This window comes from Herpailurus yagouaroundi, unplaced genomic scaffold (genome assembly GCF_014898765.1).
Source record: "Herpailurus yagouaroundi ecotype Mexico unplaced genomic scaffold, PumYag 295, whole genome shotgun sequence".
NCBI classification, from domain to species: domain Eukaryota; kingdom Metazoa; phylum Chordata; class Mammalia; order Carnivora; family Felidae; genus Herpailurus; species Herpailurus yagouaroundi.
Window position 1 is genome coordinate 4,031,493 of NW_024412512.1, and position 23,658 is coordinate 4,055,150.

Here is a 23,658-nt window from a genome sequence, read left to right on the forward strand (position 1 = left end):
ATGGTTCTTCCAATGGTTCCATCTTATGTAACTACAGTATAAAACTAAAACGTGGGGGGCCCCTGAGGGGGCATCTGGGGGGCTCAGTCAGTTAAGCATCCAATTTCAGCTCAGGTCATGATCTCACAGTTCGTGGGTTCGAGCCCCACATCAGGCTCTGTGCTGACAGCTCAGAGCCTGGAGCCATGCTTCAGATTCTGTGTCTCCCTCCCTCTCCCTGCCCTTCCGCCATTCGTGCTCTGTCTTCTGTCTCCGTCTCTCTCAAAAATAAACAAACGTTAAAAAAAATACTAAAAACTAAAACTGGGAAAGCGACGTGGAAATAACACGTGTGTCTGGTTCTATGCCATGTTTGAAGTCACACGTGTGAAGTCCCAGAACTGCCACTACCCTCAAGATACTACGCTGTTCCATCACCCCAAAGCTCTCCATACACCCCTGCCCCACTCTCCCCAACCCCTGACAAACACTAAGCTGTTCTCCTTCACTATAACCTCATCATTCCAAGAGTGTTCTATACATGGGATCGTACGACATGTGACTCTGGGGACCAGCTCTTCTCGGCAGAGTGCTCCGGAAACTTGTATTGAACCCACTCCGCTTCGTTGTTGAGTAATACTCCACGGAGTGAACTTGGTTGTTTCCATTTTGGGGGTTATTACGAACAAAGCTGCCATGAAGGTTTCATTCTTGTGCGCACAGAAGTTTTCATCTCTAGGATAAACACCCAGCAGCGTGATCACCGACATCTATCTCCTTTTTCTCCCCCCCATGGAGATATAATTGAGATACAACAATGTGTCAATTTAAGGTGCACAGTGTATTGATTTGATACACGTATAGGTGGCAGTAAATGCCATCATAGCATTCACTAACACCTCCATCACATGATTACCCTTTTTGGTGTGTGGTGAGAACAATTAAGATCTAGTCTTTTAACAACTCTGAAATTGCTAATACATATTGTTGCCTGCCATCGCTATGCTGTGCATTAGACTCTCTAAAACGTATCTGTCTGTCAGTTGCAAGCTCTACCCTTTCTCTGCTTTTAAAGAGACTGTTTTATGGGGCACCTGGGTGGCTCAGTCGGTTAAGCGTCTGACTCGATTTCGGCTTAGTTCATGACCTCAGGGTTTGTAAGTCTGAGCCCCATGTGGGGCTCTGTGCTGACAGCACTCAGCCTGCTTGGGATTCTCTCCCTCTCTCTGCCCCTCCTCTGCTTGCTCTCTCTCTCTCTTTCTCAAAATAAACAAACATTTAAAAAATTTAGGAAAAAAAGTAAAGAGACTTCTATGTGTCTGTTCTTCCAGGATATAAGTAATTCCGTGTTTGCTTATTTGCATGGAGATCAGATATCTCAGACCCATGTGTATTTCTCAAACACCCGGGGATACACATTTCAGAAGTTTGCCTACGAAAGACAGGTATGTTCAATTTGGTAAGAACATGAACAGCAAAATCAACAAATAGATATTTACCTCCTGCATGGTGGGGGTAATCAGCAGTCGCTGGGTGGCCAAGGGCTTTTCTCTCTTTAAAGAGTCCAACTGGCTGGGAGGGTAGGGGAAATTCAAGGTCCAAGGAGCTGGCTAGGGAGACTAGGGAGTTAGGAAAGGATACAAAAGATGTTAGGTCATAGGACACTGTGGTAAAGCCACAGTAAAGGCTGCACAATAATTATGGCCCTTAGCCCCAGGCCCATCCAAAGATCCGTACCATCAGGTAACATCATCATCCCAATTATACAGACGAGAGAACTGTCCTGGGTCGAATATATGCCCACCCTCCCCAAATTAGGTTCATCCAGAACCCCAGAGACCTCAGAGTGTAACCTTACTTGGAAACAGGGTCTTTGCAGATTTTTTTTTTTAATTTTTTTTTCAACGTTTATTTATTTTTGGGACAGAGAGAGACAGAGCATGAACAGGGGAGGGGCAGAGAGAGAGAGGGAGACACAGAATCGGAAACAGGCTCCAGGCTCTGAGCCATCAGCCCAGAGCCCGACGCGGGGCTCGAACTCACGGAGCGCGAGATCGTGACCTGGCTGAAGTCGGACGCTTAACCGACTGCGCCACCCAGGCGCCCCAAGGGTCTTTGCAGATTTAGTTAGTCAAGATGCGGTCACACTGGACCAGGGTGGGTCCTAAATCCAAAGGGACTGGTATCTTGTAAGAGAAGGAGAGGACACGGGGAGACCCGCACAGAGAAGAGGGCCGTGTGAAGACGCAGGGAGACCCTGCAGGGGTGCGGCTACAAGCCAAGGGATGCCGAGGATTACTGGCCACCACCAAGAGCTGGAAGAGAGGTGTGGCGTGGCTTCTCCCTCAGCCTCGGCAGGAGCCGGCTCTGCCAACACCAGACTTCTGGCTTCCACAAAGGTGACGGTAAATTTCCGTGGTTTTAAGCCATCGAGCACATGGCAGCCCCAGGAAACCGATAGAGGGGTGAGGGCCCAGAGGAGTGCCGGGCAGGGCTGGGATCCCAACAGCTGGAGTGGACAGGCTGCTGGGGTAGCCCAGGGGATGAGGAGATTTTGTTCTGATGCAAAGAATGGCCTCACCCCCCAAACACTCGGGAAGTATGTGCAAAGGAAGGAAGAAAGAGTCTACTCTGCTCACAAACTCTGTGTCCCAAACGCTCTTTCTCTGCCCTGCCCAGGAGGCCCAAGGGAGCCTAGAACCTAACCGACTACATACTTTCATCCGGAAGTAAGCCTAGAAGGACTCAGGGTTAACATGTGTGATTCGTTGAAAACTGTCATCACTAGAAACACCGAAAGGTAGATAGGTAGTAGATGATGGATAGATAGATAGACAGACAGACAGACAGACAGACCGATAATAGGAATTGGCTCACACGGTTATGCGGGCAGAGAAGCCCCCACAGTCTGCCATCCATGAGCTGGAGAACCAGGAAGTCTGGTTGTGCTGTTCAGTCTGAAGACAAAGGCCCGAGAACCAAAAACTCCGGTGTCCAAGGGCAGGAGAAGATGGACATCCCAGCTCGAGAAGAGAGAAAAATTCACCCTTCCTCCCCCTCTTTGTTCCGTGTAAGGCCCCCGACAGATTGGGTGATGCCCACCCAGACTGGTGAGAGTGGCCTTCTTTGCTGGGTCTACTGAACTGAATGCTAATCTCTTCCAGAATCACCCTCACAGACACACCCAGAGATAATGTTCTACCGGCTCCCTGGGCATTCCTTAGCTCCGTCCAGCTGACACATACGACGAACCAACACGAGTCCACCCCTGGTCAGCTTGGCATCCATACACATCTCCGTACTTCCTCTCCAAATAAAGACACTGACAAGGTCGTCATTCTGCCCAACACAATACGACTATCCTAAGTACAACCAAAAATGCACTCCTCCCCTCCCCAGGGGAGAAGGTCAAGTTCTAGGTGATGTTTACTCTTCTCCGCGATGTCCCCTTCACTCAAACACCAATTATTAATACAGTAGTCTTCCTGCTGTGTGTGCGCGCATGCGTGCATGCGTGGTTATTGTTATTTTTGTGCCAAAGGGCTGAGATTCCAAGCAATCGTGATTCATCCCCTTGGGGTTCTGCCAGCAGGGGAGGAGTCGGCGTGTCTGGTGGGGAGCTGATGGGCAACTCCTGCCAGTTGGGATGGATTGACTGCCTGCTTTGGTCAGCTTGGGCCACCACAACAGACCCCACAGACTGGGTGACTCAAGCAACAGACATTTATCTCTCCTAGTCCTAGAGGCTGCAAAGTCCAAGATCGAGACACTGGCAGATTCAGCCCTTGGTGGGGGCTCTCTTGCTGGCTCACAGATGGCCACCTTCTTACAGTGTCCTCACACAGAGAAGAGAGAACACTCTAGTGTCTCTTACGAGGAAGCTAACCCCATCATCAGGGCTCCACTCTTACGGCCTCATCTAAACCTAATTACCTACCCGAGGCCCCACCTCCAAGGACTATCCCATCGGGTTTGCTGGTTTGAATGTTTGTGTCCCTCCCCGCAAAATGTATGTGCTGCCATTCTAGTGCTTTATGTGATGGTATTAGGAGGTGGGCCTTTGGGAGCATTTAGATCATGAGGGTGGAGTCCCCATGATTGGGATTAGTGCCCTTATAAAAGAGGAGACCACAGAGAGCTTGCTAGCCTCCTTCTGCCATGTGAGGACACAGCAAGAGGACTGTAACCCGGAAGGGCCTTCACGTGACCCGTGCTGGCACCTTGACCTCAGATTTGCAGCCTTCACAACTGTGGGCACTAAACTTCTGTTGTTTATAAGCTACTGCGTGGCATTTTGGCCAAAATGCACTAAGCAGCCAAACTGTCCATTAGCAGCCAAAATGGACTAAGACGGGGGGTTATGACTTTAACATACGAATTTGGTGGGGGGACACAATTCAGTTCATGGCACTGTCTCTATTAGAAAGTTCCCCTTAATAACTTAAGAGGCTTAAATAAAATAATAGTCTTTCTCTCTCTTACCTGGAGATGTCTGGAGGCAGCCAGCTGTGTTGTCCCACTGCCCCTAGGTTAGGGCCCTTGGGTGACCTCATGCCTCCGCTTGGCTTCCAGGCACTTTGCTGACCAACCAGAAATCAGGCATGAGGAACCAAGGCAGGAGGCAATGATTTAGGCAAGCATCTGGCAATCTGGGTCGCACCACTTCCCCCAGCACCCCCCAAACAAGGCTGCCTTCATTCAAGGTTCTCTCCTACATGCTACATTTCCCTAGAGGGGAAATAGACCAGAACAAAATAGACTTTCCTTCATTTTAGCTTACTAGGTGATGTGGAGTCAAAATCAAACACATGTTAATGATTTCTTCATGTGTTGTATGTTTCTGTTTGTTTCACAGGCAGAACTAGTCGGGTCTTTGGGTGGGGTCTTCTACTTTCACTCCTTGTCACAGGTTGGGCTGCTTCTCATTGACCAAGGGAAGGTGAGTAGCTTTGGACAGGGATGAAAGACTTAACTGACCTTTGCCCTAAGCCAGGTTTTCGTTAAAACCATCCATCCATCCACCCATCCATCCATCCACCCACCTACTTGTCCATCCATTCATCCACCCACCACTCCACCTACCTACTCAGCCATTCATCCATCCATTTGCCTACCTATGCATCCATCTACCCACCTGCCCACTCACACACCCACCACCCATCTCCCCCCGCATTCATTTGTCCACTCCGTCATGCACTTGGCAGCATTTAAGTGGTGTCCAGGAGGTGCTAAGCACTGTGCTGAACAGTAGGGATACAGTACAAGGTGTGGGGCATGTGTCACTGACCGCGCAAAAGATCGTCTTAAATGTTTCATGTTGAACTATTGGCTAAAGATTATTTTCATGTGTATTCAGAAACTTGGTATATGAAACAGATATCACAGATACCCCGTAGAATAAGACTGGAAAGTGCATTTGAAGAAAAAAATATTAAGTCAGAAAAAGATTAGGTACAGTCAGTACCCAGGCATTTCAGATACTGTAAGTGGGATGTACAGCTCTGTGGTTCAGGGGAGCCCTGCTGTGAGGAAGCTTCCAGAATTTGGGCTGACCTCCGTGGCTGAAAGCCCCTCGCCCCCTGATCAGGTGCGTGGTCCCGTCCCCACGTGAGTGCCCTCATTAGCATAAGGTTCCCTGGGCCGTGCGTCGCTCTGGAGTGAGTGCGGTGGTGTCCACGTGGTTACCACCGGCGCACGATTTCTCAGGCCTGCCTACCCACAATCCCAGAGGCTTTGGCTGGCAGGCGTCTACACTGGGGGGTTTGCTCGCTGCACATTTGCATTCCTCGCCACTGGGCCCTTGACCCTAGGTCTCTGTCTGTAGTCCAGCTGAAGTCTGTTGAGGTGCCTTGACCACAGCCTCCTTAAGGAGAAGGAAGAAACCAGCAGGGCACCTCTCTGCTTGGTACTCAGTACTCAGTACTCAGTGCTCAGTGGTTTTCCGCTCCTGGCTTCCCTTCCCCCTGGCCCCTGAGTGCCTGAAACTTTAGGAGCCTTTGGTTTGGGGCTCCCTCTGCGGTGAGGGGAGCCCCTCGCCTGACCCCACGGCCCTCGACATGGGGGAGGGGTGGCCGGGAGCTCCGCCCTGTCTCTGGCCTCCCCTGTCAGCGATTCAAGTCTGACCTCCCTCGTGTTTGCCGTGTTGTCTTAGTTGGCTCCTCTGCCATCCGGCAGCCCAGCCCGGGAACAGGGGACCGGAGCCAGCCGGCGTATTACACAGAGGGCCTGGGTCGGGCCCGATGCGCGCTCACAGACTCAGTGGGTCAGGGAGACGAGCCCGGCCCCCGTGTCCTCGAGGTGGGGGCACTGGGGGCCGCGTGCCATCCATCCTGCCCTGAGCGCTGTGTCTCTGGCAGCCCAGAGGGAGAGGGCAGAGAGGCTCCTCCGCCTCAGCCCTGCGTGCCCTGTGGCAGGAATAGTTGTTTGGGGCCATCCCAGGCGCTGTGGGTGTGGAACAGCACCCCCGCCTCATCGACTCCACTCCAGGAGCTCCCCCAGTCCCGACTGCCCCGCACGTCCCAGACATCGCCCAGTGTCCCCTGGGGGCAGGGCCGCCCCAATGAGAACCACTGGCCCCGATAATAAGGCTTGAAGGAAGCCCCAGTGACCAAGTTCGCGGACGCCCTCGACCCAGTGACTCCTTCTGTCACCCCCCGGGATTCAGCGATCTCCTTCTCTCAGGCTATGTTCAGCTACTCAGAACACCCCCTGAACCGCAGTTTGGGGCTGCCCTTTGACTACAGTGGGACCCTTGACATCCTCATCACCCCAGGCCAGAAAGGCATTCTGATCTTCTGGTTTGAGAAGAGCCTGTTGGTTTCTGGAAACGCAGGTGAGCGAGGCCCAGGCTTGGGGCCGCCCTCGGTGTCCCCACGATGTCCCCTTGGGTGGGGAAAGCACAGCGGGTTTTTCTCTCCCTTGGCTTGAGCAGACTGGGACCAACCCATTCCCACTGTGAGCCCTCACTGTGTCCCGCACCCCACCACACCCCATTTCCTGCCTCCTCTAGTCTTTAGGGCCATGCGGGCAGGTTCTGAAAGTCACCCCTCACCCCAGTCACCTAGGCCAACCCTGGTCTTCCAACCAGGAACCACGGGTTCACGACTCTGGGACGTGGCTCAGGGCTTCCCCTGGCCGGGAAAAGTCACCGCACCTCCGGCTGGCCTGCTACATGAGTCCCAGCCCGCCAGCCAGCATGACACAGGGAGCAGAAGGCAGCCCCACCCCGGGAAGGCGGACTGTCAGGGCCCCCTGGGCACAATGTGGCTGCAGGGGCACCTACAATCGCAGCCCGCTTCACAGCACCAGTCAGGCCGCCTGAACCCCGTTGTCTTCCCCCCACCCCCGCCCCAGCCCCACCCCATGCAAGGAAAGGGCTCAGGGCTGACTGGTCCATTCGGGGCGCTCATGCCAGAAAGGAAGCTCTGATGCCATGTTACCCATATAGTAAAAGGCATTCCAGGGCATTCATGCCTCCCGCAGTGAGAAATGCAGTTCTCCGGAACCCTGCAGCCGGTGCCTGGCGTTCCTGTCCCACCCAGGCTTGCTTTGCTCAAACCTAAGCGCATTCTGTGCGACGCTCCACGGCGGTGCGGCCCCGGGCCGTGTTTGCCTCCATTCGGTTACCCCTTGAGTCGCTAACCAAGGGCTGGGGTGGGCGGGCGGCGGGGGTCCCTTTCCTCATGATCCTGCCCTGTCGTCTCATAGGTCAGCTCGTTTACCCTGTCCCCATGGACGAAGAACCCGGCATCTCGTATTCTTCCGTTTCGGAAGCCAACGTCACCATCCACAACATCGCTGCCAGTGCGTGGCCAGCCTACGGGTAGCTTTCTAGAAGGTGCCCTACACTGGGCTTGTTTGCCGCTGACCCCGCTAGATCCAGTCCGGCCCAAACCAAACCACAGTGTGATCATCGCACGTTCGAATGCAGCTCCCGCCATAAACTATTGTGCCCTTTCACCACGATGGACCGTTCATCGGGTGCTCGCTTCCTAAGGCCGCTACCACAAATGCCCACAAACCGGGGAAGGAGGGTGCGGGGACGGTTCTAGAGGCCGGAAATCCGACATCAACATGTGGGCTGGCCCGTGCTCCCCGCAGAGGCTCTAGGACAGGATGTGCCCCAGGCCTGTCTCTCTGGGTTGTAGACGGTCCTTGTCCCCTATGTCTGCACACTGTGCCCCCTACTGGGCATGTCTCCATGTCCATATTTCCCCTTTAAAAAAAAAAAATAATGTTTTTTTGGGGGGGGTGGAGCAAGGCAGAGAAAGAGGGAGACACAGAATCAGAAGCAGAGACACAGAATCTGAGCTGTCAGCACAGAGCCCAACGCGGGTCTCGAACCCACGAACTGAGAGATCATGACCTGAACCAAAGTCGGACACTCAACGGACTGGGCCTCCCAGGTGCCCCTTTTTATAAGGATGCCAGTCATATTGGATTAGGACCCACCCTGATGACCTCGCTGGGACTTGATCATGTCTGGAAAGACCTGATCTCCAAATACAGTCACCTGCTGAGGTCCTGGGGGTTAGGACCCCAATCTGTCTTTTTTGGAGGGAACACGTTTCAACCCCCACCAGCTGGCATCCCCAGGATTTCTTTGCAACCAAATCATTGTCCTGGTGCTGTCTTAAAAGATGACATTCGCCCGAGTAATTCTCCTCACACGGTTCATGGGTTGGAAAGGCAAATAGTGGAGTAAACCGGGCGAAGGGGGCCGTCGCTTGAGTTTTAAGTCACTATTTCCCTCTGTTTGCTGATCGTTGCATTACATCCTACTATCTATGTCCCTATATCTATTTAAAATTAACTCATAATTATAGAAATCCATGATACACATTTCCTTAAAATTAAACCAGTGGTGCATGGTCCCTTAGAGGAATTTTTCTTCCTAACATTACAAATACAATTAATTCCTGCATACCTGAAACCTTTTACCTGTTGTACAGCCAAGTCCCCATTTCGTCAACCTGGGGACACTCGGCGGTGTCTGGGGACATCCGTGGTTGTCTCATCGGGGGGCGTGCTCCTAGTATCTACTGGGTAGAGGCCAGGGACGCTGCTCAACATCCTATAGTGCCAGGACGCACCCCACCCCCACCCCCAAACTACCGCAAAGAAGGATCTGGTCCCTAACCTCACTAGCGCCAAGGTCAAGAAACCCTCAGTACATTAATTCACTCCCCGCTCCTCAAACACACCTCCACTTTTCTATATCAGAGGCTTTCCCCAAGGTTCAGCTTAAGCCTCACTTTTTCTGAAAGCTCCCTTGTCTTCTTTTTTTAAGAATAAAAATACACATCCGGTCATGTTGACCCTTTCAGAAAACCTTTTAGTGCTCTCCTGTGTTCCTTGGAACTCTGTGTCTGCGAAAGACCGGAAACAACCTCCAGGCCCACCCGTGGAGGACCGGTTAGTTCAGTTCTAGTTCATCCGGGCACATGCATACACACGGAAGAAAACAATTTTTGTTTAGCATCCGACTCTGGGTTTCTGCTCAGGTCATGATCTCAACGGTTCGTGAGTTCGAGCCCCCCATCAGGCTTAGCGCTGATGGCTCAGAGCCTTCTTGGGACTCTCTGTCTCCCTCCCTCTCGCCTACCCTCCTGCTCATTCTCTCTCTCTCTCTCTCTCAAGATCAACAAACTTCAAAAAAAAAAAAAAAATACAGTTTTCTTAGAATGCAATCACGTCCGTTCATTTACAACCGGTCTGTAGCTGCTGTCAGGGAAGTGAATACTTGTAACAAAGCACCTGACCAGCAAAGCAGAAAACATTTGCCATCTGGCCTTTTTAAAAAAAAAAAAAAAAAAAAAATCTTCAACGTTTATTTATTTTTGAGACAGAGAGAGACAGAGCATGAGTGGGGGAGGGGCAGAGAGAGCCGAGACACAGAATCCGAAGCAGGATCCAGGCTGTGGGCTGTCAGCCCAGAGCCCGACGCGGGGCTCGAACTCACGGACCGTTAGAGCGTGACCTGATCCGAAGTCAGATGCTTAACCAACCAAGCCACCCAGGCACCTCTGCCATCTGGCCTTTTACAAAAGAAGTTTGCTGACCCCTGGTCTATATGATGGAATCAGGCGTGATTGTTTTTTCACAACTTGTTAGATTTGTTACAGTTTTGTCCACGGAAACAGCCCTCATTTCCATTTTGTTCTGTCTTGTTTCTTTTCTCCTAGATCAGAATGAACTGGCAGTCTTAACTCGGGAGAACAGTTTGTATTATGGCAGCCTCGGAATCCTGCCAAGTTCTCTAATCAAAGTAGGTACATTCAAAGTGCTGTTTATCGCCCTGTCGGTGAGGAATTACGGTCTCGTTCTCAAGCTGCCGATCCTTTTCCTGAAGGCGGGAAATCACTCTAGTTATGAGAATAGTACTGGTATTTTAATAACAACGGCAATCGTTTAATGATTTTAATTAATATGGGATTTACGGCCACAGCAGCTAAAACTTACTGGGCGTTCAGGATATAGTAGGTGCTGGTCTGAGCGGTTTCCCTCTGTTAACCCCATTTAATCCCGACCATCGTCTTAGAAGTAGAACCTCGGGGGCACCTGGGAGGCTTGGTTGGCGGACCATGTGACTCTTGATCTTGGGCTGTGAGTTCGAGCCCCACGTTGAGGGTAGAGATAACTAAAAAAGAAATAAACAAATAATCGTAAAAAAAAAAAAAAAAGAAGAAGAAGAAGAAGAAGTCGAAGAACCTTGTATTGTCCCCATGGGACAGATGGAAAAACTGAGTCACAGAGAGACCGGAAGCGGTGATGCCAGAGTTATTTCACATCCCCTTTTACGTCATGCCTGTCTAATTTTATTTCACTCTCACAAAACCCCAGGAAGGAGATAATCTCATCCAACTTTTACAAGAGAGGAAAAACTGAAGTTCAGATTTCTCTCTTTCCTAAGGGCCCGTAACTCATTAGCAGCTAAGCCAGAAAAGAAACGTGAGGACCGTTAAAGTTAATTTACTTTTGAGAGAAAGAGTGAACGTAGGAGGAGCAGACAGAGAGGGAAAGAGAGGGAGAGGGAGGGAGGGAGGGGGAGAGAGAGAGAGAGAGAGAGAGAGAGAGAGAGAATCCCAAGCAGGCTACACGCTGTGAGCACAGAGCCTGATATGGGGCTCGAACTCACAAGCTGTGAGATTATGACCTGAGTCAAAACCAGGAGTCGGACACTTAGCCGACTGAGCCACCCAGGACCCCCTGTCACACTGACACATTCTTGACAACCACGGCATTTTCTGGGGGAGGGTCATTAGCTTTCGTCCAACTTTCCAGAGCGGTCCGGGATCTGTGGATAAGTCTAGAATTATTTCCTGTGTATCCTCTCTGCTGAGGAAATACGGAGTTTCCATCATTAATCACCAAGGAATGAATGAAGCGTACTGATGACTTTATCTGGTCTTCCTTCTAAATTTAAACCTGAATCGTGAGATAAAATTTACATCCTCAAAAAAGACTTAGAACGACCCGATCTCCCAAGTTGCTTTTCTCTTAGTTTTCAGGCCAAAACATCTGGTCCCAAGAGGCAGCCGTGATGTTCACTGATGTGGGGCAAGTGGAAATACTGACCCCGCTCCCTGATCCGATGTTTCCAGCTTTTGATTTCCAGAGGTGCCCTATGAACGTTCAGGAGATTCTCATGGATCCCCAACTCCAAGTTGACGTTTGCAAAGTATGTGATCGTAACTGTTTAGATCAATGTTCCAGGCACCCTTTCTTTCTTTTTTTTTTTTTTTTTAAACGCTTATTTTTGAGAGAGAGAGAGAGAGAGAGAACATGGGACAGGGGCAGAGAGAGAGGGAGACACAGAATCTGAAGCAGGCTCCGTGCTGAGAGCAGAGAGCCCGATGCAGGACTTGAACCCATGAACTGTGAAATCATGACCGGAGCCGAAGTCGGCCGCTTAACCGACCGAGCCACCCAGGCGCCCCTAGGGTGTCCATTTCCAAATGGCCTTTGGATCCACAGCATTTAGCGATATGGGAAACAACCACTGAGTGTATCGATCTATGAAAATATCCTCTTATGAAATGATGGTGCTAGGAGACGGGAGTGATTTTTTTCTCCTTACCTCTACTTGCCACAATAAACTATCGGTCCCCAGCCATGGGGATTTTCTTGTGGGCCCTTGAACTCTTCTGGGGAAAAAGGCTGTGCCATTAGCAAGTAGTTTTCCCAAATCCCACCCCCACCAAAAGCCCCACCCAAACCAGCAACTACACAGTGTAACAAAAACCCACGGGTGACGGGGCGCCTGGCTGGCCCAGTCGGAAAAGCATGGTGATTTTTGTTCTCCAGGTCGTGAGTTTGAGCCCCACGTTGGGCTACAGCCTACTTTAAAAACAAAAACAAAAACGCAGGGGCGCCTGGGGGGCTCAGTCAGTTAAGCGTCCAACCTCGGCTCAGGTCACGCTCTCACAGTTCGTGGGTTCGAGCCCCGCGTCAGGCTCTGTGCCAACATCTCGGAGCCTGGAGCCTGCTTCCAATTCTGTGCCTCCCTCTCTCTCTGCCCTTCCCCTGCTCACGCTTTGTCTCTTTCTGTCTCCCCAAAATAAATAAATGTAAAAAAAAAAAAAAAAAGCAAAACGCAAAAATCCCCTGGATGAAAGCTGGGCAGCAAAGACAAATCACACAGTATTAGATAATAAGCCAAAGTGTAATAACCCAAACCTGACAGACCCGTCCTCCAACGCCCACCTGCACCAGGAAAATCCAGACTGTGAGAATCTACGGGTCCAGCAGTTGGGGGGCTTCAGAGATGAAGAGACACGAAGAGGGCGGGGTGAAGGGGGAGCCTGTGGATTGCAAGGGGCTTAGAACAATGTTTGAAAACGGGCCGGACCAAGTTACATCACCTAGGGATGAGCACTTGGCAAAGAAGCAACTATGGCAAAAATCAGGTGTGTTGGGGGGGGGGTGGGGAGACTTCTAGAAAGAGGAGGCTCGTCTGCAATGGGGTGGGCCGCGAGGCTCTACGGAGGGGTGGGGCGGCTGCAGGATCTGGCAGGGAAGACAGTGGCGTGCATGAAAGACTAGAAGGTTCCATCCCCAGGGGAGACCACTGCCTGCCCGCCCCCACGCATCTGATGCAACGGATTGATTTACGCGGCGTTTCTGCCCAGGTAGAGCTTCTGCAAGGAGAATTTGACAACAGGATGTACAGCATCGACATGAACAGCAAACTGCAGCTCACGGCGCTCATGATTCCGCGGCCAGGCAGGTCACCGGTCCCACTGGTAAGGCCACCTCCTCCTGAGCCACCCGGTGCTTCTGGTACTTGGGGTCCCCCCAGCGTCGCAGGCCCTGCGAGTCCCCTGGCACCGCCCGGGGAGAGCCCTCACCCGTGACGCTGTGGAGAAACGGCCTCCGCCCGGCTGGCCTCCTTCCCCGGGGCCTCCGTGCCTCCTCCTCCATCCTGCTTCTGTGCTTCCGGCCAGCAGCCCCAACTCCCGCCTCCCCTCACAGGGCGGGAGGTGCTCAAGAGACAGTGGGGGTCCCCAGACCTGAAACCCAAGTGGCCAAGCCCAGACTCTTGGGAAGGGGGGCGGGGTGGGGAGGGGTTGGGGGGGGAGGGTGCGGATTAATGTAAGGCCATGGGGTGAAGTCCAGCCAGGGGAGGCCAGGCTGGCTCCGGCTCTTATCTCGGACTCTCCCCTCGGCCTCTCCCCTCGGCCTCCTGCGCAGGACGGGCCTCCTTGGGGGTCCTCCGGGGTGGGGGAGGGTGGGTGCAAACCCACCAGCAGGGACGGGTCTGGGTCCCACAGCTCCAAGCTGTCTGCAGTGCCGGGGTTCAGAGGCCACACTGCGGGGTAGACAAGGTGGGGCAGGGGCATGGGGATCGGAGGGGCGGCTGCCTTTGCAGAGCAAGCTCGGTTTTTAGTGTGAAGGGGCACAGGGGTCCCCTGTGGTGAGATCCCAGTGGCGCCCTTTTGTGTCCCCCGGCCCCAGAAAATGGTGTGCGTCTCCTTCCCCACCCCCCACCCCCCACCAGGCAATGGTGAGCAACCCCCACTCCCTGGGGCTGCAGGTGGCCATCTACGAGGACGGCTACACCTATGACGGAAACACCAAGCACAGACTGGTGAGCAGCGCCCCTGCCCCAGGCCCAGGTCAGTGCAGGGAAGGGCACAGCCTTGACTGGGCCCAGCTGGGTCCGGCCGCCTGAAGGCTTCCTCGGCCTGAACTTCCTTCCTCGCCCCCCCACAGCTGGATAAGGCGCTAAAGCATCTGGAGGGGACACGGCCCTGCTGCTCCCCGCCCCTCCCCTGCTCCCTGCAGGCAGGAAGCACAGGGGACAAGCAGGAGGGCGTGACAGAGAGCCTAACACAGCCCCAGGGAAATCTGGGTAGCTGGGTAAACTGAGGCACGAGGATGGAGGTGAAATGGGGGGCGGGGGGGGGCAGGAGGGTCCTGGCCAAACAGGAGGCCAGGGTGCTCCACAGGGCCGAGCCAGGCCTCACGGTCACACCGTGGAGTTTGCACTTGACCCCGGAAGCCTAGGGTAGGGTTGGGCAGTTTCCACAAAACAGGAGCCTGACAAGGCATCAGTCAGCCACAGGGGGATTTTTGGACCGGTCCCCGTCACCTCCTAAAGAAGAGGGGAAACAAAGTCACCCCTCACTCCGGGTCCCTCAGACAAAGGCAGCCAGGAAACGAAGGAGCTTGGGGTTGGTCATTTCTATGAACTTCTAGAAGCCTCTCACCGGTGGTACGATTAGAATCAAGAGGCAGCTGGAAAGAGCCCCGATCCTCAGCCACCCCGGGCTGCCCCACCGTTGTGTTTGTTCTCGGTTCCACAGAACATCTCCCTGAGGCAGCAGCACCACTGGGGCAGGGCCAACCCCAACTTCACCTCCAGGTACGTGGTCGCCTAGATGGGAGTGGGCGGCCCCCGTGTATGGGGTTCCCTTGACAGATCTGGGAACGCGGGGCCGAGATCCAGACTTGAACGTAGAATTACCATATGACCTGGCAATCCCGCTTCTGGGTCTACACCCGGAAGAATGGGAAGCAGGACTGGAACAGATATGTGCACACCTGTGTTTACAGCAGCCTGATTCACAGTCACCAAAATGTGGAAACAGCCCCGTATCCGCAGACGGCCCAGTGGGTGGACACAGTGTGGCCCATCCACACGCTGGGATATCACCCAGCCTCAGGAAGGAGGGACATCCTGCCGCCTGCCACCACATGGATGGACCCTGAGGACACTGTGTGCGGTGACAGAAGCCAGACACAGAAGGACACGTCCTGCGTGACCCCACGCACAGGGGGTCCCTAGAATATGTATTTCAACAAGTCTTCATTCTACGTGTGGAATTTTGTATCACTGTATCACATATAATTGGAATTTGCTAAGACATCGGAACCAAAGTATTCTAGGGGCGCCCGGGGGGGGGGCTCAGTCGGTTGAGCGTCCCACTTCGGCTCCGGTCACGATCTCGCGGTTCGTGAGTTCGAGCCCCGTGTCAGGCTCTGTGCTGACAGCTCGGAGCCTGGAGCCTGCTTTGGATTCTGTGTCTCCCTCTCTCTCTTTGCCCCTCCCCTGTTCACACTCTGTCTCTCTCTCTGTCAAAAACAAATAAACATTAAAAAAATATTTAACTCGGGGCGCCTGGGTGGCTCAGTCGGTTAAGCGTCCGACTTCAGCTCAGGTCACGATCTCACGGTCTGTGAGTTCGAGCCCCGCGTCGGGCTCTGGGCTGATGGCTCAGAGCCTGGAGCCTGCTTCCGATTCTGTGTCTCCCTCTCTCTCTGCCCCTCCCCCGTTCATGCTCTGTCTCTCTCTGTCTCAAAAATAAATAAACATTTAAAAAAATATATTTAACTCAATTTTTTATGTACTTGGCAATTAAAAAAATCAACCAGATCTCCCAGTAGAGATTTTCAGACCACATGCTCAGACCATAATCCAACAAAACTAGAACTGAATGGCCAGAAAAACAAAACCAATGACAAAAAGCCCCCTTTCTTGGAAAGTAAGAGACGCTTTTATAAATAACCCTTGAATCCTAGAATCCGTGCAACACGGCTGAAACATACTCAAAGGAAAATCTGTACCCTGAGCACTTTTATTATGAGGGGGAAGAACGGACTAAAGACGCATGAAGTAAACATTGAACTTAGCCAGGGGAACCACAAAAAGAAGGGAGTTAATGATGATACAGTCTGAAATGTATTATTTTTTTTTTTAATTTTTTTTTTCAACGTTTATTTATTTTTGGGACAGAGAGAGACAGAGCATGAATGGGGGAGGGGCAGAGAGAGAGGGAGACACAGAATCGGAAGCAGGCTCCAGGCTCTGAGCCATCAGCCCAGAGCCCGACGCGGGGCTCGAACTCACGGACCGCGAGATCACGAGATCCCGCGAGATCGCGAGATCGTGACCTGGCTGAAGTCGGGCGCTTAACCGACTGCGCCACCCAGGCGCCCCAGTCTGAAATGTATTAAACAGAGGGCAAAAAGACAGGATAAAGTCAAAGTGACACATAAAGCTGGCTCTTCAGAAGCCCAGTACACAAGGCGGCCCCGCAATCCTGACGAAGGAGGAGAGAATTGAAAAAACAGTAGAACGGAAAAGGACAAGTGTGGAGACTTATCAAAGAATAAGGGGAGGGGCTTCACCCAACTCAAAAGCTCCCACACAGTGAAGGAAGCCACCCACAAAATGAAAAGGCGGCCCACTGACTGGGAGAAGACGCCGACGTCCAAAACACGTCAGGAACACGCGCAACTCAAGAACAACAACAGCAACGCGATGAAAAAATGGGCAGAAGATCTGAAGAGACGCTTTTCCAGAGAAGACATCCAGATGGCCAACAGACACGTGAAAAGATGCCCCACGTCACTCAGCCTCAGGGAAACACAGATCAAAAGCACACCGAGACACCACCTCACACCCGTCACGATGGCTACAATCAACAACACAAGAAACAAGGGTTGGCGAGGATGCGGAGAAAGGGGCGCCCTGCACTGTTGGTGGGAATGCAAACTGGTGCAGCCACTCTGGAGAACAGGACGGAGGCTCTTCAGAAAATGAAACGGAGACCCACCACACAACCCAATTCCAGGTCTGACTATTTGAAGAAGACCGAAATGCTAATTTGAAACAATACAAGCGCCCCTTTGTTTGTTGCAGCATCATTTACAAAAGCCAAATTATGGAAGCCATCTAATCTAAGCGATCCATCTAGAGGTGAATGGATAAAGAAGACGTGGTGTATGTATACAATGAAATACGCCCCCAGTTATAGAATAAAGAAGTCATGGGGATGTATTGAAGTGCCTGGGTAACACGGTCAGGAATGTTGTATTAACTTTGTATGGTGACAGACGGTAACTAGCCTATTAATGGCGATCCTTTTGCAATGTATGCAGACATTAAATAACTATGTTGTACGCCTGGAACTAAGATGATATTGCATTTCTTTAAAAAAATGTTTTTAATGCTTTTAATTTTTGAAAGAGAGAGAGAGAGAGAGAGAGAGAGAGAGAGAGAGAGAGAGATGAGTGGGGGAGGGGCAGAGAGAGGAGAGGGAGACACAGAATCCGAAGCAGGCTCCGGGCTCTGACCTGTCAGCACGGAGCTGGGCGCGGGGCTCGAACTCGTGAACCGCGAGATCACGACCTGAGCCGAAGTCGGACGTGCAACAGACTGAGCCACCCAGGAGCCCCAATATGATATTGTATTGCAATTATACTTCAATGAAAAACGGAACAAGAAAACATTATACGTAGCTAGGTGATAATAATGTTATGATACGTAGCTAGGTAATAATAATGGATGTCAGATGTGGTTTTCAAGAAGTTATTAGACGTAAATGAATAAAACTGACTCAAGAAGAAGTAGAAACTCAAGGGAGGGTGGGGCCACCACGTGTGAGCAGAGGTTCTCTCAGTCAGTATTCTGGAACAAATGGATGAATGGATGGACAAGCGGAAGCCTGGATGGATCATGAATGGATGGATGGATGGATGGATGGATAAGTAAATCGGTGGGTTGGTGATTGTTTTTAACCCTGATACTATTTGTGACACTGATGTGTGATAATACACACTCCCATTGCCTCGCAGCATAAAGAAACCCACAGTATCTACCATCACTCTGGACGTAGCCAACAAGGAAATTTCATGTGTGGACCTGAAGCCACTGGTATGTCCCAAATTTTCACTGTCCCATATTCTTTGTTGTTAGCGTTAAGAATAATGGTGGTGGGTCTCCCCTGGATTTTCCCTGAGGGGCTGGCCGAGCCTATGTTCAGGATTTGAAAATGGAGGTGATCTGGTCCCAGTTGCGAGGGTCACTCCCTGCCCCCCGCCTCCCCCTCAGCCCCGCAACAGCATCCCCCAGGTCTGCCCCTCAAGACTCACCATCCTAGGAGCAGGTGTCTCGTCTCATTCCTCGGTCATCCCCAGAACACCTCTGGCCAACTCTGGTGACAGCACTCCTTGGTGCTCCCAAGAGAACGGAAAACAGCACACATCCACACGGAAACCTGTACACATATATTCACAGTGGCCTTATTTGTAATAGTCAAAAGGTGTTAGCTACCCAAATGTCCACTGATGGGTGAACCAATAAACACAGGGCGGTCCGTGCTGACACCCACCACAACATGGATGGATCTTGAAGACGTTACGCTCAGTGAAATAAGTCAATCCCAGAAGTCCAAATACTGTCTGATTCCACTTCTCTGAGGTCCCCAGAGCAGTCCTGTCCACAGAGACAGATGGTGGGCACCAGGGGTGGGGCAGGGGGTGGGGTGTCAGGACTCATGGGGACAGTCTCAGTTTGGGGAGATGAGAAGGTTCTGGAAACAGTTGGTGGGGGTGGGTGTACAGCCGTGTGAGTGTGCCTGATGGCCTTGAGCTTTGCGCTTAAAATGGTTAAGATGGGACATTTCATGTTCTGTGTATTTTACCACATTTTTAAAGTTTATTTATTGATTGATTTACTTATTTATTTACTTAAAGTTTATTTATTTATTTGGAAAGAAAGAGAAAGAGAGAGAGCAGGGGAGGGGCAGAGAGAGAGAGAGAGAGAGAGAGAGAGAGAGAGAATCCCAAGACAGCAAGGCTCTGTGCTGTCAGCACAGATGTGGGGCTCGATCTCACGAACCATGAGATTATGACGTGAACCGGAAAGGAGTTAGACGCTTAACCAGCTGAGCCACCCAGGCACCCCTTTACCACGATTTTTGTAAAATTGATAGGAATATTGCATTCTGTCCCACGGTAAATCCATGTTTGTCTTCTGTATGCCAAGTATTGTCCCACACTTATAAACTGGTCTCTGGTTGGAACTAAGATATAAGTTAGTGACAGGGGACTTAACTGCACCCCCATAGCTCTGGCAAGCCCTTAGGGCTTGAGCTCCGCGGGGCCAGGCCCAGTTACAGTGAGTCCCGGGAGACTGGGTCACCGTGTCAGGATCTGGGCACACCGTTTCCTGTCTCTCCTGGGTGTGAGTGTCCCCACGTGGGTTCTTAACACAGCCGGGCCGTCAGCGGCCCTCACCGACCCCGGTCAGCATCGCTGCCTCTCTCCTCCGCAGACGGCACTCATTTCAGTGGGTTGTGACCAGGAGAAAAAGATCGTCATTCAGAAGTAAGTGTGTCGATATCGGGGCGGGGACTGGGACGTGACAAGCTTGGTCACAGTTGTTTCACAACTGTTGAAATCGGGTGACATTTTCCTGTGCGTTTTTATGTATATTTAACATTCTCATAAGAAATAGTAAAATAATGGGGCACCTGGGTGGCTCAGATGTCTAAGCGTCTGACTTCAGCTCAGGTCATGATCTCGCGGTTCGTGGGTTCGAGCCCTGCGTCAGGCCCTGTGCTGACAGCTCAGAGCCTGGAGCCTGCAGCCTGGATTCCGTGTCTCCCTCTCTCTCTGCCCCTCCCCTGCTCACGCTCTGTTTCTATCTCTCAAAAATGAATAAATGTTAGGGGGAAAAAAAAGAAATAGTTAAATAATGAATACTGATAGGCTGAGTTTGGTTTCTGGCACAGTGTTCTCCCCTCCTTTACCAGCTGGGTGATATTTACACTTTGCTCTCTCTCCTAATCATGTGTTTGTTCGCTTTCTTTTCTTTTCTTTTCTTTTCTTTTCTTTCTTTCTTTCTTTCTTTCTTTCTTTCTTTCTCTCTCTCTCTCTCTTTCTTTCTTTCTTGTCGTCTTTTGCGAGTCCCTGAATTCCCCATTTTGATTACAATTGCTTACAGTTTTGGTTTTAATTGGTTCCTGATATTTTGGGGGAACTTTGCTCCAGTTTCCATAGTTACCCCCAGGGAAGGCAGCCCCGAGAATCCAAGGCACAAAAAAAAGGAAGAAACCAGAAGATCAGCCAAATTGCCATACTCTTCCCCTGCAGGCAGTGGCGTGCTGGTAAATGGGTGACAACCAGTTCTGGGTGGAGGGGGAGGCCCCGAATTGCAGCCCTTGCCAGTTCCTGTGGTGTGAATACTCCGTGTGGATTTCAAGCGCCATCGTGAATGATCCACCGGCCGACAAAATTCCAGCAGATTTAATGCTTGGCTCTCAGGAGCTAGTCGGGGCCAGCTTCAATGTCCCCTGCTCAAGGGCACCAATAAACACAGGTGATGATTTTACCACATTTCCCCCAAATGGAAACATTTTGTTGAATCAACAAATGATATATTTATACACAAGGACATGATGTGCAGGGAACATTTTTTAAACAATATACAAATAGCTTTTGCCATAAAGAGTGTGGGGAGGATATTTGCACATGCATAACCAGCAATGGACTTGTAAACGGACTTTATTTGGGTGGGGGTGCCTAGGTGGCTCAGTCGGTTAAGCATCTGACTCTTGATTTTGGGTCAAGTCACGATCTCACGGTTGGTGAGTTTGAGCCCCACGTTAGGCCGTGCACTGACCGTGCAGAGCCTGCTTGAGATTCTCTCTCTCCTCTCCCTCTCTGCCCCTCTCCCACTCGCACTCTCTCTCTAAAGAAATAAACCTTTAAAAATATCTCAGAAAATAAAAAACTAAAAAAATAGATTTTATTTTTTAAGTGATCTCTACGTCCACTGTGGGGCTCAAACCCATGACCCCAAGATCAAGCGTCACACGTGCTACTGAGACTTTATGAAGAATTCCTACCAATTAATAATTTAAAAAAACAAACAAACTAATTTTTTAAAAATGGGCAAAAGTCTTGAACAGGCACTTCCAAGAAAGAAACAAGAAAGGAATCCAAACGGCTGGTAAGCATAGGAAAAGGGGCCGAAAATGCGGTCAGCCTCACTTCATAGGGAAAAGAAAATGAAAACTTTTATTAGAGACCATCACTCTCATCCACCAGCGTGGTGAAATTTACAAAGCCCGGCCAGGAGCAAGTACTGGTAAGGACCGGGAGCCCCTGGCAGCCTCCGGAACGCACAGACTGTGCCGCGGGTATGTACGTTTTTCAGCTGCTTTAGAAAACACATCTGTTGACCCAGCAATTCCAATCTGGCACGTTTACATTGGCAAGGGTTCCAGAATGTTCTCAGCGGCATTATTCCTAATAGCTCCAAGCTGGAAGCAGGCCAGCTCGAATCCCATTGACAGGAAATAAACAGGTGCAGTGGCTCGATGCAATGGACTATCATAGCCGTGTGCCAGGGATGTGGAACAGAAGATTCGAAACGACACACACAGCATGATTTCTAGTCCTTAAAATCTGAAACCGGCCCAAAATAAACCATATTGCATAAAGAGGCAGGCACAGATGTAACACTACAAAGAAAACCCAGGAAATGATGGACTCAAGAGCCAGGGCACCCAGCGCCTAGGTCCTGGCCTCTGATGTCGGTCTCCCACACGAGTTCTGGCTCCTTGGAGAGATTCTGGGCCTGGTAGGGAGGATGGAAGTAAGAAAGTTCTCCAAAATCAAACCAGCGGGGGTATACGCGTCCAAGGGAAGAATTCACAATCCTTTGGTGCTCTGTGGGTTCTGGAAGCTTCTCACCGCTTTTTCTCGCTTGCAGCAAAATCTCAGCCTGTTCCAACGGCATCCTGGACCCCGTGGGCCTTCAGGACAACTACAGCTACATCATCGAGAAGTGAGCCTAAGGTTCCCGTTGGTGAAACCTTTGATTGTCCCAGCCCCAAAGACAACTCAGAAATCGTTTTTAAACTGATTTCCCGACAGAAGGGAATCCGGGGTGGGGAGAGGACAGGTAGGGGAGGTGCCGGGCCTGTGGGAGGGCCACTGTGATGTGGCTCAGGTCTGCCCACCTACCAGGCCACCTTTCTGCCATCTTGCCAGCCTGCCACCAGCTCATGGGGCCCGGGCACCTGTTCCTCTGAGCTGGCAGTTAGCCCAACACTGTTCACCAAGGCAGGAGGGGGTGAGGGCCAGGGTGACCTCTGTGCAGTGCAGCTGGTCCCCAGGGCCACCAAGTGGGCATGGGGTGGGATGGGTGGGACTCGACCCTTCTTGGAACCCGGGGAACAGAGAACTCCGACCCCCAGTATGAAGACACGCGTGTGTTTTATACACCACGGCCCCCTGGATATAAGCCAGGAGTCAGTCACCTTCCGGTCCACACCCACAGCCAAGGCCCAACCCGGCCAGTGAACCTGCACTCAGACCTGGGGGGGCACGGACAGGTGCGTGACACGGACCTCCAGGGAGAGAGAAAAGTGACGGGACGCACTCGGAGATACAAAGAGCCTAAGAGAGAGACAGAGACAGGAGGAGAGACAGAGAGAGGGCCAGAGATAGGAGAGGCACGGGGATTTATTTTAAGGACTCGGTTCCCACGACTGCACAGGTCTGGCACGCCCACAGTCTGATGGGGGAGGATGGCGGCGCAGGGCCATCCACTGCCCCCTCCCTGTGTCTGCCTAGGGAAGCGTATGACCCCAACTTCCGGGGACAGATGTCCCGCGAGGACCTGGTGGTGAACTACCGGTACGAGAAGCTGGGCTGCCCCCGCCTCGTCTACTACAACACCCCCTGGAGGCCGGTGGTGGAACTGTAAGACCCCGCAGCCCGGCCCCTCAGATAACGCTCCCCCCTCCGCACCCCTCTCACCGCCGCCCTCCCCACCCCTCTCTCCACACCTTCCCCCGCCCTTGTCTTGTCCCCTCCCTGCAATCTCTCAGCTCCCGCCCCTATAACGAAATTTACCGCCGACTGGGGGCTCAAACAGCAGACAGTGATTCTCTCAGGGTTCCGGAGGCCAGAAGGCCAAGGTCAGAGCGTGGACAGGGCGGGGGTCCCCCTCCTGGGGAGGCTCCCTCCTTGGCTCACAGCCGGCCACCTTCTCTCTGCGTCTTCCCGCGCGGGACACTGCGTCTCCTCCCCTTCCTGTGGGATCAGGGCCCTTCCTGAGGACCTCATTCCACCTTAATTCCCGGTGTAGAGGCCCCACCTCCAAATACAGTCCCCGGGGGTGGGGGGCGCTCTGGGGGACATGGTTGAGTCCGAGCATTCATTTGCCCCCTCTGTGGATTCTGCCGTCTTCCTCCATCACGCCCCCTGCACACCCCACCCTGCGTGATGGTTACACTTTGGTGGGTACTCATGAGCCGGGGGGAGGGGTGTGTGTGTGGAGGGGGGGTACGTGGGGCCAGTGCGCCTGAGGAAGCAGCTTTTCCATTTTACTGAATGCCAATCGATTTAAGTAAGCACTTGGAGGCCGGGGGGCTCAAC

General features: G+C 52.0%; 1 protein-coding gene and 1 long non-coding RNA gene across 2 annotated transcripts in view; one reads left to right on the forward strand and one right to left on the reverse strand.

The window, feature by feature from the left end:
* CATSPERD (catsper channel auxiliary subunit delta) overlaps window positions 1-23,658 on the forward strand; it is a 43,599-nt gene that overhangs the window by 12,955 nt on the left and 6,986 nt on the right. Inside the window, exons 7-19 of the mRNA XM_040461616.1 lie at window positions 1,311-1,424; window positions 4,835-4,918; window positions 6,661-6,811; window positions 7,687-7,782; window positions 10,164-10,246; window positions 11,483-11,659; window positions 13,110-13,223; window positions 13,979-14,068; window positions 14,787-14,845; window positions 18,061-18,139; window positions 19,541-19,593; window positions 21,986-22,060; window positions 22,852-22,980. Of these exons, the coding sequence (XP_040317550.1) occupies window positions 1,311-1,424; window positions 4,835-4,918; window positions 6,661-6,811; window positions 7,687-7,782; window positions 10,164-10,246; window positions 11,483-11,659; window positions 13,110-13,223; window positions 13,979-14,068; window positions 14,787-14,845; window positions 18,061-18,139; window positions 19,541-19,593; window positions 21,986-22,060; window positions 22,852-22,980 (1,304 nt within the window). The remainder of the gene's footprint in view (window positions 1-1,310; window positions 1,425-4,834; window positions 4,919-6,660; window positions 6,812-7,686; window positions 7,783-10,163; window positions 10,247-11,482; window positions 11,660-13,109; window positions 13,224-13,978; window positions 14,069-14,786; window positions 14,846-18,060; window positions 18,140-19,540; window positions 19,594-21,985; window positions 22,061-22,851; window positions 22,981-23,658) is intronic.
* LOC121021344 (uncharacterized) lies at window positions 245-23,503 on the reverse strand. Its single transcript, XR_005786513.1, has 4 exons — window positions 23,134-23,503; window positions 18,358-18,482; window positions 1,479-1,598; window positions 245-714 (listed from the first exon to the last, which is right to left on the reverse strand). It is a non-coding gene; the product is annotated as an uncharacterized LOC121021344 (long non-coding RNA).